Here is a 15704-nt window from a genome sequence, read left to right as displayed (position 1 = left end):
AGAGGAAATTGGCAATAAAAATGCACAATGTGTAAAATATTGAGAGAACAAAATAAAACTAAAGGAATACAGGCATAAATAGCTCAAATTATGATGACCCAAAACTATATTAAAATCAACTGTAACAAAATAGGACAAACAAAAATTGTCTTATTTGGCCATACCAAGCAATCATAGCTAACCTTTTACTAGAGCAGTTTGACAAAAGAAAGCTGAGCTGTGATGTGTTGTTATGGGCAAATCGTCCAGCGAAAATTTTTTATCAACCAATGTGCCCAGACTGCATAATAGAACAAAAAAATATTATTTCTTCTGGTATCAGTGCCAGGTCTCAGCCACCGCAGCAATTCACAGAGCTGCAGACACTATGTCACATCATGACAATCAGTAGCAGCAGCAATATCTCGCCCCAGTCAGTGATTGGTTGAGTTTTCATTTGAGGTGGTGTCTGCAGCTCCTTAAAGTGCTGCGGTGGCTGAGACCGGGCACTTATACCGGAAGCTGCAAGGGAGGGTAGTAGAACTAGAAGATTTTTTTTTTGTTTTATTATGCCATCTGGGCACATAGGTTAAATAAACATTTTCACTGGTTAACCCCTTTCAAAGCTGAGAAATGTCACAGATCAGACATTTCCAATCTACTTCTCAAAATCCTGTGTCTGGCTGTAGGATAGGCAAGTATTGCTTTACTTTTAACACCTTACAGATGCTGCCTATTTGGCCTTCATAAGCCTCATTTTTTTATCTGACCTTTCTAAGTATGTCCCTTTATGTAATATTAATTGTGGGGTGCTTCTATTGATCTAAGTGAACCTGAGACAGTTTTCTTTAGGCACATTGGAGGAAATCATTACAAAACTGTCTTTGATTTCCTTTAGACATTGCAGTTTGATAGTACATGTTGGCATGGGGGGGGGGGGGGGGTGATATTAAATGCTAATTCTGAGCATGTGTAAACATAGACTGGGCAACCTAACATTGTGTCAGATTTTTAACAGTATAACAGAAAACCACCAAGGTGGTCAGTTATACCCTAAATCCCAAACACTAACTGTTTATTAAAAAGTAAATCAAAACGTTATTGTAAACCTTACACATTTAGAAATATATGGTAGTGTGCCCCTGATAGAAAATATGTGCCAACTGCTATATGGAAATGGCCACAGCCGTCAGCCAATATAAACATTCACATTTGTATCAGGACGTATCTGCAGATTATGTCCTGGTAATTATCCAGGGATGCTACACTCCACTATTTAAAATCCCTACACAGCCCCCCTCAAGGTGTCTTTGTCAAGACTGTACAGGGAGAACCCCCTAACAAGTGACAATATTCTTTACACCCCTCAATTTATTTAGGGGTGTAGTGAGCATTTTGACTTCACACCCACAAGTGTTTCCCAGAACCTAATGTGCATCAGAAGGTGTAAAATGTCTTCTGATATGCTTTTTGATTGTGAAGTATATAGGGGGAGATTTATCAAAACCTGTGCAGAGGAAAACTTGCCCAGTTGCCCATAGCAACCAATCAGATTGCTTCTTTCATTTTTCACAGGCCTTCATAAAAATGAAAGCAGCAAGCTTATTGGTTGCTATGGGCAACTGGGCAAGTTTTCCTCTGCACAGGTTTTGATAAATCTCCCCCATTGTGCCTACCTTGTGCCCCAGGAGATTCATCCCATATAAATGTTAATCCTCTTAAATATGTAGTGGTAATTAAAGTTCTTTGGGTGTAAGCTTGGGCAAACTTGGTGGGAAAATCATCAGTTACTGACCTGATTCTGCTGCCAATTTTGGCCTTCTGGATGCAGCAAGTTTTTTCAGTTCCTTTTTCGTACATTTTTATTTTTCCATCCATAAACAAACAGAACTGTGCGTTTAAATACCATCTTGCTGTGGCGAAAATAATTAATAATATCCTCATTTATTGTTCATTTAAAGGAGATATATCATGGGGAAAAACTTATCCTCTATCCACAGGATAGGAGATCATTTTCAGATCGCGGGAGGTCCGACCACTCGGGCCCCCGCGTGATCTCCTCTATGGGCCTTGGCTCTCCCCACAACTCCCTCACAAAGCGGTGGATGACACGCCCCCTCCATATAGCTCTATGGGAGAGCCGTTTGGTTATCTTCGGCTCTCCTGTAGAGATATATGGTGGGGGCGTGTCGGCTGCCACTTCGTGCGGGAGTTTTGATGCGCCGCTACTGGGAAAAGCCGGAGCCCCCTACAGGAGATCGCAGGGAGTCCTAGCAGTCCCCCCGCAATCTAAAACTTATCCCCTATCCTTTGAATAGGGGATACGTGTTTCCCCATGATACTTCTCCTTTATGAACAATGTTGGATAACCAGAGCACATTGTTTGTGATAAAATGTTGAGTGGATTGACCAAACAAGGACATTTTAAAGTTCTGGTAAGATATGAAAATAGTTACATAAATAGTATTTTATTTGACTTAGTGACATTTTTTTGAGAGAAAGACTTGCAATCATTTACAATTACTGAAACGACTGGCAAAAGCACACTAATTCAATATCAAAAACTATTTGGATGCTGTTATTATTATTAACTAAATTGTCTCTATTTTTATTAAATACAGTGATCGTTTTGTGCCACGTTTGCATGAGATGGGATATTTCATCATACCAGTTTTGTGTGATCCCCCATCTCTACATTGGTTTCTCCTGACTCATGCTCAAAAAGCAAGAGAAAAGCTAAAAAGGAAAGACGAGTAAGTGAAGATGTTCGATATTCATATGTTTATTTGTTTTAATGTGTTTTAACTGACAAATTCGCCACATACAGGAATGTATGTACATCACAAGTCTGCTAAGAGACTTTGAAGCGTGCTCAGGAGCTAAGCTCACTTCAAAGCTGATGAGAAATGGCTGCTCTCGGTGGCGTTATTATTGGCTAACTAACCACTACTGCTGGACAGCAGTAATTACACTGTTGTCCAACATTAACCCTATAGACTCAGCGCATTCACAGGGTCCCAATCATAGATGACAGACAGATGGTCCCTACCTGCATCAATGCCATCCAATCAACACTCCAAATGTGCAAACATTGTTCAAAATTTCATATGGGATTTGAAAAAAAAGTTAATAAATGTGAATCAACCCATTCCCAAATAAAAGTTTAAATCACCCCCTTTTTCCATTTTTCAAATAACAAAAAATAAGCATAAACATTTGTGGTATTGCAGCATGCGGAAATTTTAACGCTTAAAATATAACATAAATCAAATTGTACAAAGACTGGCATAAACTTAAAAAATACCAAAGTACAGAATTGCGAATTTTTGGTTACTTTTTATACAACAAAACAAAAAAGTTCCATTAAAATAAAATGGTGCAGATAAAAACTAAAGATCGCAGCACAAACATTACCCATATACAGCCCCGTATATGGAAAAATTAATGTTGTGATAAGGGTAAGAGGAGGACAATTTTATGCATATTCTATAAAAATTTGAGGACTTAAGGCTGCGATCTCCTAAATGCTGTTATGGTATACTGCAAAACATCTTTACTGCAGTATAGCATAATTAACCCTTTAATGACCCAGGGCATACAGATACGCCCTTACGCCCTGGTACATAAGGACCCAGGCCGTACCTGTACGCCCGTGGGAATACCGGTCCCCGGTGAGCTGATCGGCCGAAAAATAGGGCTGATCGGAGCTGTCACAGACAGCCCCGATCATCCTAAAGGATAGGAGCGAGGTGGCAGGGGTGCAAATTGGCAAATTGCAGGGCAGGTGGGGGGGGGGGGGGTGAAAGTTAATTTTCCCTGCTCTGCCCACCCCTAGAAGTCCAGGCAGAGTGGGGGAAGATGGCGGCAACGGCAGCAGAGGCAGTTGATGCTGGGGGGACCGGCTACAGATACCTGGAAGACACCCAGGGAACGGCGACAGAAAGGAGGCCTAGGCAAGTGGATGCAGCAGCAGCGACATCCGAGGCAGCAGTGAAGATCGCTGTAAAGCTACAACTCCCAGCACGCCCAGACAGCCTTTGGCATGTACTGTCTGGGCATGCTGGGAGTTGTAGTTTTGCAACATCTGGAGGGCCACAGTTTGGACAACACTGTGCAGTGGTCTCCAATATTGTGCCCTTCCAGATGTTGCAAAACTACAACTCTCAGCATACCCAGACAGTCCAGGCATGCTGGGAATTATAGTTCTGTAACATCTGGCCCTTCAGATGTTGCAGAACTACAACTTCTAGCATGACTGGATGTTCTCGGCATGCTGGAAGTTGTAGTTGTGCAACATCTGGAAGGACACAGTTTGGAGACCACTATACAGTGGTCTCCAAACTGTAGCCCTCCAGATGTTGCAAAACTTCAACTCCAAGCATGCCAAAACTGTCGGGGAATGCTGAGAGTTGTAGTTCGGCAACATCTGGCCCTTCAGATGTTGCCAAACTACAACTCCCAGCATGTCTGGGCAGTCTGGGCATGCTTGGAGTTGAAGTTTTGCAACATCTGGTTGGCTACAGTTTGGACACCACTACACAGTGGTCTCTAAACTGTTCTGCTCCAGTTGTTGCATAACTACAACTCCCAACATACACTTCGGCTGGGAGTTGTAGTTTTGCAACAACTGGAGGCACACTGGTTGGGAAACTCAGTGTTACCCAACCTGTGTGCCTCCAGCTGTTGCAAAACTATAACTCACAGCATGCACTAACATGCACCTTCTACCATTATACCCCTCACAGAACGTAAAAAGGGGTGCAGTGAGCATTTACACCCCACAGGTGTCTGACAGATTCTTGTTAAAATGCAATTTTTCATTTGCACAGCCCACTTTTCCAAAGATCTGTTAAACGCCAGTGGGTTGTAAATGCTCACTGCACCCCTTATTACATTCAGGGGTGTAGTGTCCAAAATGGGGTCACGTGGGGGGGTCCACTGTTCTGTCACCATGGGGGCTTTGTTAAATGCACATGGTCCCTGACTTTCATTCCAAACTTATTCTCTCTCTCATTGTAGTTAGCCCGCAGAGCACTTTCCACATATGGGGTATTTCCATACTCAGAAGAAATGTGGTTACAAATTTTGGGAGGCTTTTTCTCCTATTACCCCTTGTGTACCAGCATTTTAGTGGAAAAAAAATTCATTTACACATCCAACTTTAACGAAAAGTCATCAAACACCTGTGGAGTGTTAAGGCTCATTGTACCCCCTTGTTACATTCCCTGAGGGGTGTAGTTTCCAAAATATTATGCTATGTTGGGATTTTGCTGTTCTGGCACAATAGCGACTTCCTAAATGTGACATGCCCCCCAAAAAAACATTTCTGAAAAACTCACTCTCCAAAATCCCATTGTTGCTTCTTTCCTTCTGAGCCCTCTAGTACACCCACAGAGCACTTAACATCCACATATTAGGTACTGTATTTCCTTACTCGAGAGAAATTGGGTTACAAATTTTAGAGTGATTTCTCTCCTTTTATCAAAAACTTCAACAACAAAAAATTACCAAAAAATTCTAAAACTCTACATGATTTCTACAAGAACATGTGAGTGTAAAAAAGGAAGATTTTGAATTTTCTCCTTCACTTTGCTGCTATTCCTATGAAACACCTAAAGGGTTAACTTACTTTCTGAATGTAATTTTGAATTCTTTGAGGGCCGCAGTTTTTATAATGAGGTCATTTATTTCTAATGTGAAGGCCCTTCAAATCCACTTCAAAACTGAACTGGTCCCTGAAAAATTCCGATTTTGAAAATTGGAAAATTGCTGCTGAACTTTGAAGCCCTCTGATGTCTTCCAAAAGTAAAAACATGTCAACTTTATGATGCAAAAATAAAGTAGACATATTTTATATGTGAATCAATATATAATTTATTTGGGATGTCCATTTTCCTTATAAGCCAAGAGTTTCAAAGAAAAAAAAAACATTTTCACATTTTTCATAAAATTTTTGCATTTTTCACCAAGAAATGATCCAAGTATCGACAAAAATTTACCACTAACATAAAGTAAAATATGTCACGAAAAAACTATTTCAGAATCAGAATGAAAAGTAAAAGCATCCCAGAGTTATTAATGTTTAACTTCTTAAGGACGCAGGGCGTACCTGTATACCCTGCGCCCGGTCCCGGTATATAATGCAGGGTCATACCGGGGCTAATGAAAGCCGGGACCCTGGGCTAATAGCGTGCGTCACCGACTGGTGTGCCTTGCGCTATTAATTAGACGCAGTTTTTAAAGTTGATTGCCGCATCTAAAGTGAAAGCTTCTCGGCAGCACAGTTGGTCTGATTGGGACCATCGCAGTGAAATCGCGATGTCCCAATCAGCTAGAACACGAGCGGAGGTCCCTTACCTGCTTCCGTCGCGTCCGATCGGCAATTGATTGCTCCAAGCCTGAAATCCAGGCTTGGGCAATCGACCGCCGATAACACTGATCTTTGCCGTGTCAATGCACGGCAATAATCTGTGTAGCAGATCAGTGTGTGCAGTGTAATAGCCACTAGGGGGGCTATAACACTGCAAAAAAAAAAAAAGTGTGAAAAAAATGTTACTAAAGATCATTTAACAACAAAGTAAGAATCACCCCCCCTTTTCCCATTTAAAAAAAAAAACTGTGTAAATAAAAATAAACATGTGGTATCGCCGCGTGCGGAAATGTCCGAACTATAAAAATATATCTTTAATTAAACCGCACGGTCAATGGTGTACACGCAAAAAAAAATAGCGTATTTTTGGTCACTTTATGTATCATGAAAAAATTTATAAAATGTGATCAAAAAGTCCGATTAATATAAAAATGGTACAGATAAAAACTTCAGATCACGGCGCAAAAAAATTATCCATCATACTGGCCCATACGTGGAAAAATAAAAAAAAGTTATTTGAGTCAGAAGATGACAATTTTACAAGTATAAATTTTCCTGCATGTAGTTATGATTTTTTTTTAGAAGTAATACAAAATCAAACCTATATAAGTAGGGTATCATCCCTATCCTTTGGATAGGGGATAAGATGTCTAGGGGCGGAGTACCCCTTTAAGGGGTTGTCTAGGATTAGAAAAATGCTGCTTCTTTCTTGCAAAAACAGTACTACTCCAGTCCACAGGTTGCGTGTATTATTGCAGCTCAGTCCCATCCACTTCAATGGTGCTGAGCTTTAATACAAGACACTACCTGTGGACAGGAGTGGTACTGTGTTTTGCAAGAAAAGGCAGCATTTTTGTTATCCTGGAAACCCCTTTAACTTTCAAGTGTTACACTGACATGTAGACTGTGAAGCTGAGCCTCACAGGCCATCATAGCTATCAACTTTGGAGGCCGTGGTTCGAAATCCCGCGAATCCGTGGTTCGGAACCCATTAAATCACATCGCAGGGTATTCAATGCGTGAGAGGGGAACCCCCCTTCCCCTATTGGCGCTGTGTATTTGGCAGTCTCACTGACCACGGCATCTACAGGGTTAAAGGGAAACTCCGGTGGAAAACAAATGTTTTCAAATCAACTGGTGCCAGAAAGTTAAACAGATTTGTAAATTACTTCTATTAAAAAGCTGAAGCATTCCAGTACTTATCAGCTGCTGTATAATACAGAGACATTTGTGAAGTTTTTTCCAGCCTGACAACAGTGCTCTCTGCTGACACCTCTGTCATAGTCAGGCACTGTCCAGATTAGAAACAAATCCCCATTGAATACCTCTCCAGCTCTGGAGTTCCTAACACGGACAGAGGTGTCGCAGAGAGCACTGTTGTCAGACTGGAAAAAAATTCTCAAATTTCTCTGTAGTATATCTGTAGTTTAGGCAGCTGATAAGTACTGGAAGGGTTGATATTTTTAAATAGAAGTAATTTACAAATCTGTTTAATTTTCTGGAGCCAGTTGATTTGAAAATGTTTTTCCCCCACCGGAGTTCCCCTTTAACTGTCAGGATCGGAGCTCCTCCCCTGGCATCTGCGGCAGGTGCTGGGTACTCATTATGCTCTGTGATGGGTATACATGTTAACTACCTTCTCGCTTTCACGTGTATACTCGTCAAATAGAGGAAAGGGGCTAAACATCTGTAGAAGGAGTAAAAACTTGCAGTCTGGAGAAGACATCCTTCAAACCTGAGACTGCTGGAGCAGTAGCTTATGAGGAGTGGGTCAAGATACCTGTAGACAAGTGCAGAAGTCTCATTGAGACAGAAATCGCTGGATTGCAGTGATTGCAAAATATTAAATAGGCACTGTAATTTTTTTTTTAAATATACGTTTATTAAAAGAATGTCAATTTTACAAAAAAAATAAAAATAAAATAATGAAAATAGCCTTTATGCAGACAGACTACTCTGTATTTTGCAGCATACTGAATACTGTCTGTAAAGGTTGTTGGTATCCAATAGGCATGTCCCGATACTGGTATCGGTATCGGGCCGATACTAGCCATTTGCATGGTATCGGGGACTCGTTTAATGTCCCCGATACCTGGCCGCTCTGCTGCCCCATTCTTCCATCCTCCCGTCCGCATCATATTGTTCCATGGAGGAGCATGTGACACACACCTCACTCCGCCTCCTCCCCTGCGCCCAGCGTAACGCTATGCAGGAAGCAGGTCACATGCTCCTCCATAGGACGACACAATGCGGACCGGAGGACGGGAGAACAGGGCAGCAGAGCGGCAGCACCCGACCCGAGGAGGTGAGCTGCCTGCAAGGAGGGGGCTGCTACTAATGTCTAAGCGGGGGGCCCTGCTGCTGTCTAAAGGGGGGGCTTGCTGCTGCTGTCTAAAGGGGTTGGCCCTGCTGCTGTTTAAAGGGGGGCCCCTGCTGCTGTCGAAAGGGGGGCCTGCTGCTGTCTAATAGGGGGGGGTGCTGCTGTCTTAAGGGAAGGGGGCCCTGCTGCCGTCTAAAGTGGGGGGCCCTGCTGCTGTCTAAAGGGGGCCCTGCTGCTGTCTAAAGGGGGCCCTGCTGCTGTATAAAGGGGGGGCCCTGCTGCTGTCTTAACGGAGGGGGGCCTGCTGCTGTCTAAACGGGGGCCCTTTTGCTGTCTAAAGGGGGGGTCCTGCTGCTGTCTAAAGGGGGGGCCCTGCTGCTGTCTAAAGGGGGGGTCCTGCTGCTGTCTAAAGGGGGGGGGCCCTGCTGCTGTCTAAAGGATAGGGGATAAGATGTCAGATCGCCGGGTCCCGCTGCTGGGGACCCCCGGGATCTCCACTGCGGCACCCCGCTATCATTACTGCACAGAGCACGCTCGCTCTGTGTGTAATGACCAGAGATACAGGGGCTGGAGCATCGTGACGTCACGGCTCCGCCCCTGGTGACGTCACAACCCGCCCCCTTAATGCAGATCTATTGGAGGGGCCGCCACGCCCCCTCCCATAGACTTGTATTGAGGGGGCGGGCTGTGACGTCATGAGGGGCGGAGCCGTGACGTAATGCTCCGGCCCCTGTATTGCCCGTCATTACGCACAGAGCGAGTTTGCTCTGTGCAGTAATGATAGTAGGGAGCTGCAGCAGAGATCCCGGGGGTCTCCAGCAGCGGGACCACGGCGATCTGACATCTTATCCCCTATCCTTTGGATAGGAGATAAGATGCTAGGGGCGGAGTACCCCTTTAATGTGAGAGATAAAAAGGGGACATGCACCAGCGCACCCTGTGCCTTTATCTGGTGATAAGTAGATGTGTGAGGGTAAGAAGAAACCTGCTCACCTTATGGTGTTATGCTCTGAGCACAAAACCGTGTAGCGCTTCTAAATGCCAGTAGCAGCCTGTGCACGTCAGCACCTAGGGTTCAGAGGCGGTGTGTAGATAAGTAGGAGACCGCACGATCAGTGTGGCCGTAGGAAAATGGCACTTGCCTGGCGCTTGCTGGTAGTGGATCGTCCTGGTACAGAAACCAATTCCAAGAAGGTTGCAGTAAAGCAATAATGTTCTTTATTTTTTTTTTTTTTTACGTTTTCATACAAGTTTGTGTGTATACATATATATATATACAAAAAAGAAAACTATAATCTACAACTCCTACACCAGGAGCATACCATTCAATACAATCATACTAAACCATACATACATTCATACGTACGTAGACTCATCAAGAGAAGTGCCGGAGCTCCTCTGTCCTTCTCCCTGCTCCTGTTCGGGGTGTTCGCCGGGCTCCTTGCTGCATAGTAGATGGTCATTTTAATCGGCGACTTCTTTTGGGTTCTGGTTCGAGTCATTTCACGGTATATCTTTAACCTCTTAAGGACCCATGACGTACCGGTACATCATGAGTCTGCTCCCGTTCTAGAATGTGGGGCCACGGCCGGGACCCGTGGCTAATAGCGCGCAGCACTGATCACGGTGCCCCGCGCTATTAACCCTTTAGACGCGGCATTCAAAGTTGAACGCCGTGTCTAAAGTGAAAGTAAAACCATGCCCTTTAGCTCAGGGAGCTGTTCGGGATCGCCCCAGCGAAATCGCGGCATCCCGAACAGCTTACATGACAGCCGGAAGGTCCCTACCTGCCTCCATGCTGTCCGATCGCTGAATGACTGCTCAGTGCCTGAAATCCAGGCATGAGCAGTCAAGCGGCAGAATCATCAATCAGTGGTTTCGTATGAGAAACCACTGATCAATGTAAAAGATCAGTGTGTGCAGTGTTATAGGTCCCTATGGAGCTATAACATTGCAAAAAAAAAAGTGAACAAAGATCATTTAACACCTTCCCTAATAAAAGTTTTAATAAATAAAAATAAACATATGTGGTATCGCTGTGTGCGGAAATGTCCGATTATAAAAATATATAATTAATTAAACCGCACGGTCACTTTTTATATCATGAATCAATGGCATGTTAATGAATGGCAGTGATCAGTGTAGGAAATCAATGTGTGTAATGTTATAGCCCCCTATGGGGGCTATAACATTGCAAAAAAAAATAAGTGTTAATGAATGGGATTAAATCCCTTCCCTAATTAAAGTCAGAATCCCCCCCCCTTTTCCGATTAAAAAAAATAAATAAATAAAAAATATGTAAATAAATATAAATATATGTGGTATCGTCATATGCGTAAATGTCCAAACTATAAATTATATAGTTAATTAAAGGGCACGGTCAATGGCGTACACGTAAAAAAAAAATCCAAAATAGCATATTTTTGGTCATTTTTTTTATACCATTAAAAAATGAATAAAAAGCGATCAAAAAGTCAGATCAAAACAAAAATGGTACCAATAAAAACTTCAGATCACGGCGCAAAAAATTTGCCCTCAAACATCCTCACATTCCTGCATATGGTTATGATTTTTTCCAGAAGTATGACAAAATCAAACCTATATAAGTAGGGTATCATTTTAACCGTATGGACCTACAGAATAATAACCGTATGGACCTACAGAATAAAGAGAAAAAGGTTTAATTTACATTTAAAAACCGGCCACTGAAAAAGGACTGATTTTGGAGTGGCAATCAGTCCTTTTTCAGTTAGGCTGCACTCGCTCCCTGCCTGTCAATCAGACAGGCGGGAGCGAGCGCATTGGCTCCCCGGCCACTGGCTGGGAGGCCACTCCTCCCGCACATCACCGCCGCCGCCTCGTTGCCACCGCTGTCCCTGCACGCCCGCTGCCGGACTCTGCAGTAGCTGCAAGTGTAATGAGGGAATGGGGTATGCGGGGCGGGGGGGGGGGGGGGAGGAGGGAACAGGCTAGTGCCGTGGGGGGGGGGGGGGGACGACGTGTTAGCAAAAAAAAAAAAATTGGATGGTGGGAGCTACCCTTTAAGGGGTTAATGAAAACCCTTATTCGTAGGAGTAGTAGTACTTTAAACTAACTAATGGAAACCAAAAACAGACAGGACCACATGTTGGCCAACACAAACATACAGAAAAAAGTCAGGCAGAAATGCAAAGAAAAGGAAGATAACAGCATACCAAGAAAAGCAATATTACCAGCAGGTTGAAAGACTAAAATCTTGCATGGATCCAGTCCTCCAACAAAACGCCCAAACCTGGTGGTGAAGCTTTTTCTAGGAGATCCTATAATGTCCAGTACTTTTGAGGATTTTCAAATAGTTTTGCACGTTGGCTTCCAAGCTAGCTTTGAGTTCTAAAGCTCTGGTAGCTACCTTCTCATGTCACATTAAAGGGGTACTCCGGTGCTCTCTGCTGACTTCTGTCCATTTTAGGAACTGTCCAGAGAAGCATTTGTTTGCTATGGGGATTTTCTCCTGCTCTGGACAGTTCCTAAAATGGACAGCAGAGGTCAGCAGAAAGCACTGTGGTCAGGACATAACAGGAAATGCATTTCTTTTTGGATTTCTCTTTAGTATACAACCCCTAAAAAGTACTGTAAGGATTAAGATTTTTTAAAAGAAGTAATTTACAAATCTGTTTAACTTTCTGGCACCAGTTGATTTAAAAAAAAAGTTTTCCACGGGAGTACCCTTTTAACCCCTTCCCGACCTATGGCATACATGTATGTCATGGGTCGGCTCCCATTCTATAACGTGGGGCCACGGCGTGGCCCCTCGTCATAGCGGGTCGGGCCCGGCACCTAGCAACGGCCGGGACCCGTGGCTAATAGCGCGCGGCAGTGATCACGGTGCCGCGTGCTATTAACCCTTTAGACGCGGCGATCAAAGTTGAATGCTGCGTCTAAAGTGAAAGTAAACTAATGCCGGTTAGCTTAGGTAGCTGCTCGGGATTGCCGCGGCAAAATCGCGGCATCCCGAACAGCTTACATGACAGCTGGAGGATCCCTACCTGCCTCCATGCTGTCCGATCGCCGAATGACTGCTCAGTGCCTGAGATCCAGGCATGAGCAGTCAAGCGGCAGAATCATTGATCACTGGTTTCCTATGAGAAACCAGTGATCAATGTAAAAGATCATTGTGTGCAGTGTTATAGGTTAAAAAGTGGGAAAAAAAAGTGAATAAAGATCATTTAACCCCTTCCCTAATAAAAGTTTGAATCACCCCCCTTTTCCTATTTAAAAAAAAAAAACAGTGTAAATAAAAATAAACATATGTGGTATCTTCGTGTGCGGAAATGTCCGAATTATAAAAATATATCATTAATTAAACCGTACGGTCAATGGCGTACGCGCAAAAAAAATCCAAAGTCCAAAAAAGCTTATTTTTGGTCACTTTTTATATCATGAAAAAATGAATAAAAAGCAATCAAAAAGTCTGATCATTACAAAAATGGTACCGCTAAAAACTTCAGATCACAACGCAAAAAATGAGCCCTCATGCCGTCCCATATGCAGAAAAATAAAAAGTTATAGGGGTCAGAAGATGACAATTTTAAACGTATACATTTTCCTGTATGTAGTAATGATTTTTTCCAGAAGTACAATAAAAACAAACCTATATAAGTAGGGTATCATTTTAACCGTATGGACCTACAGAATAAAGAGAAAGTGTCATTTTTACCGAAAAATTTACTGCATAGAAACGGAAGCCCCCAAAAGTTACAAAATTGTGTTTTTTCTTCAATTTTGTCACACAATGAATTTTTTTTCCATTTCTCTGTAGATTTTTGGGTAAAATGACTAAATGACTAAAATAAAGGTAAGGAGGAAAAAAACGAAAGTGCAAAAATGGAAAAACCCTGGGTCATGAAGGGGTTAAAATAGGCACTGTCAGATTCAAAAACATTTGATATGTTCTAAAGCATGCAAAACCCATAGGTTATAATTACTTTCATTAGAAAATTTTCAGCATTTCATACTGAAAAAGCCAGTCAAACAACCTTCCCCCTGCCTGCTTGGACACATACTAGTCCTGTTGTGTCCATGCATCATGGACACACTTCCTTAATTGACAGCTGTGAGTGCAGGGCTCACAGCTGGAGGAAAAATCCTCCCACTGTCAGTTTGTGTCCCGCTACTGTCAGTGAGGACAAGCTCGGAGTTGTAGTTTTGCTAATGCTAAGGAAGATGTGAGCAGACAGCATACTGAGGGAGGGGGCGGAGACCTGCACAGTGAGGCCACACACCCTCCCTTTGAGAGGAATTCAGACTAGTGAGCTAAATTAAAAGTGTAATAAAAAAGGATTAGGTACTGAGTGATTTATTTAAAAAAATGCTTAGGCTTTAAATTTGCAGTAGAGATGAGCGAACTTACAGTAAATTCGATTCGTCACGAACTTCTCGGCTCGGCAGTTGATGACGTTTCCTGCGTAAATTACCGTATTTATCGGCATATAACACGCACTTTTTAGGCTAAAATTTTTAGCCTAAAGTCTGTGTGCGTGTTATACGCCGATGCACCCCCAGGAAAGGCAGGGGGAGAGAGGCAGTCGCTGCCCGCTTCTCTCCCCCTGCCTTTCCTGGGGTCTAGAGCGCTGCTGTCGGCCCTTCTCACCCCCTGGCTATCGGCGCCGCTGCCCGTTCTGTCCCCCTGACTATCGGTGCCGGCGCCGATAGCCAGGGCGAGAGAAGCGGCGCTGACAGCCAGGGGGAGAGAAGGGGCAGCGGCACCCATTGCCGGCGCCCCTGCCCCGTTGCCTCCCCCCATCCCCGGTGGCATAATTACCTGAGTCGGGTCCGCGCTGCTGCAGGCCTCCGACGTGCGTCTCCGGCGTCGTTGCTATGCGCTGAACGGCGCGGCGCATGATGTCAGTGCGCCGCGCCGTGCATAGCAACGACGCAGGGGACGCACGCCGGAGGCCTGCAGCAGCGCGGACCCGACTCAGGTAATTATGCCACCGGGGATGGGGGGAGGCAACGGGGCAGCGGCGCCGGCAATGGGTGCCGCTGCCCCTTCTCTCCCCCTGGCTGTCGGCGCCGCTTCTCTCCCCCTGGCTATCGGCGCCGGCACCGATAGGGGGACAGAGCGGGCAGCGGCGCCGATAGCCAGGGGGTGAGAAGGGCTGACAGCAGCGCTCTAGACCCCAGGAAAGGCAGGGGGAGAGAAGCGGGCAGCGACGGCCTCTCTCCCCCTGCCTTTCCTGGGGGTATATCGGGGTATACACGCGCACACACGCACCCTCATTTTACCATGGATATTTGGGTAAAAAACTTTTTTTACCCAAATATCCTTGGTAAAATGAGGGTGCGTGTTATAGGCCGGTGCGTGGTATACCCCGATAAATACGGTAGTTCAGCTTTCAGGTGCTCCGGTGGGCTGGAAAAGGTGGATACATTTCTAGGAAAGAGTCTCCTAGGACTGTATCCACCTTTTCCAGCCCACCGGAGCACCTGAAAGCTGAACTAATTTATGCAGGTAAAGGATAGGGGATAAGATGTCAGATCGCTGCGGTGCCGCTGCTGGGGAGCCCCGGGATCCCCGCTGCGGCACCGCGCTATCATTACAGCACAGAGCGAGTTCGCTCTGCACGTAATGACGCGCAATACAGGGGCCGGAGCATCGTTACGTCACGGCTCCGCCCCTCGTGACGTCACGGCCCGCCCCTTTCAATACAAGTCTATGGGAGGGGGCGTGGCGGTCGTCACGCCCCCTGCCATGGACTTGCATTAAGGGGACGGGCCGTGATGTCACGAGGGGCGGAGCCATGATGTCACGCGGCTCCGTCCCCTGTATCGCCCGTCATTACGCACAGAGCGAACTCGCTCTGTGCTGTAATGATAGCGCAGTGTCGCAGCGGGGATCCCGGGGCTCCTAAGCAGCGGCACCGCAGCGATCTGACATCTTATACCCTATTCTTTGGATAGGGGATAAGATGTCTAGGGGCGGAGTACCCCTTTAAGGACCGGGGGTTTTTCCGTTTTTGCATTTTCGTTTTTTGTTCCTTGCTTTTAAAAAATCAT

The 15704-nt window shown here is 44.7% G+C and overlaps 1 protein-coding gene across 2 annotated transcripts in view; it reads left to right on the top strand.

Moving 5' to 3' along the window:
- TCAIM (T cell activation inhibitor, mitochondrial) overlaps window positions 1–15704 on the top strand; it is a 161819-nt gene that overhangs the window by 116381 nt on the left and 29734 nt on the right. For both annotated transcript variants that reach the window (XM_056520120.1, XM_056520119.1), the window contains one exon: window positions 2601–2732. In XM_056520120.1, the coding sequence (XP_056376095.1) occupies window positions 2601–2732 (132 nt within the window). The remainder of the gene's footprint in view (window positions 1–2600; window positions 2733–15704) is intronic.

The sequence above is a fragment of the Hyla sarda genome, chromosome 5, assembly GCF_029499605.1.
Source record: "Hyla sarda isolate aHylSar1 chromosome 5, aHylSar1.hap1, whole genome shotgun sequence".
NCBI lineage: Eukaryota > Metazoa > Chordata > Amphibia > Anura > Hylidae > Hyla > Hyla sarda.
Note: the sequence above shows the minus strand (reverse complement) of the source record. Positions and strands in the feature narration are given on the sequence as shown.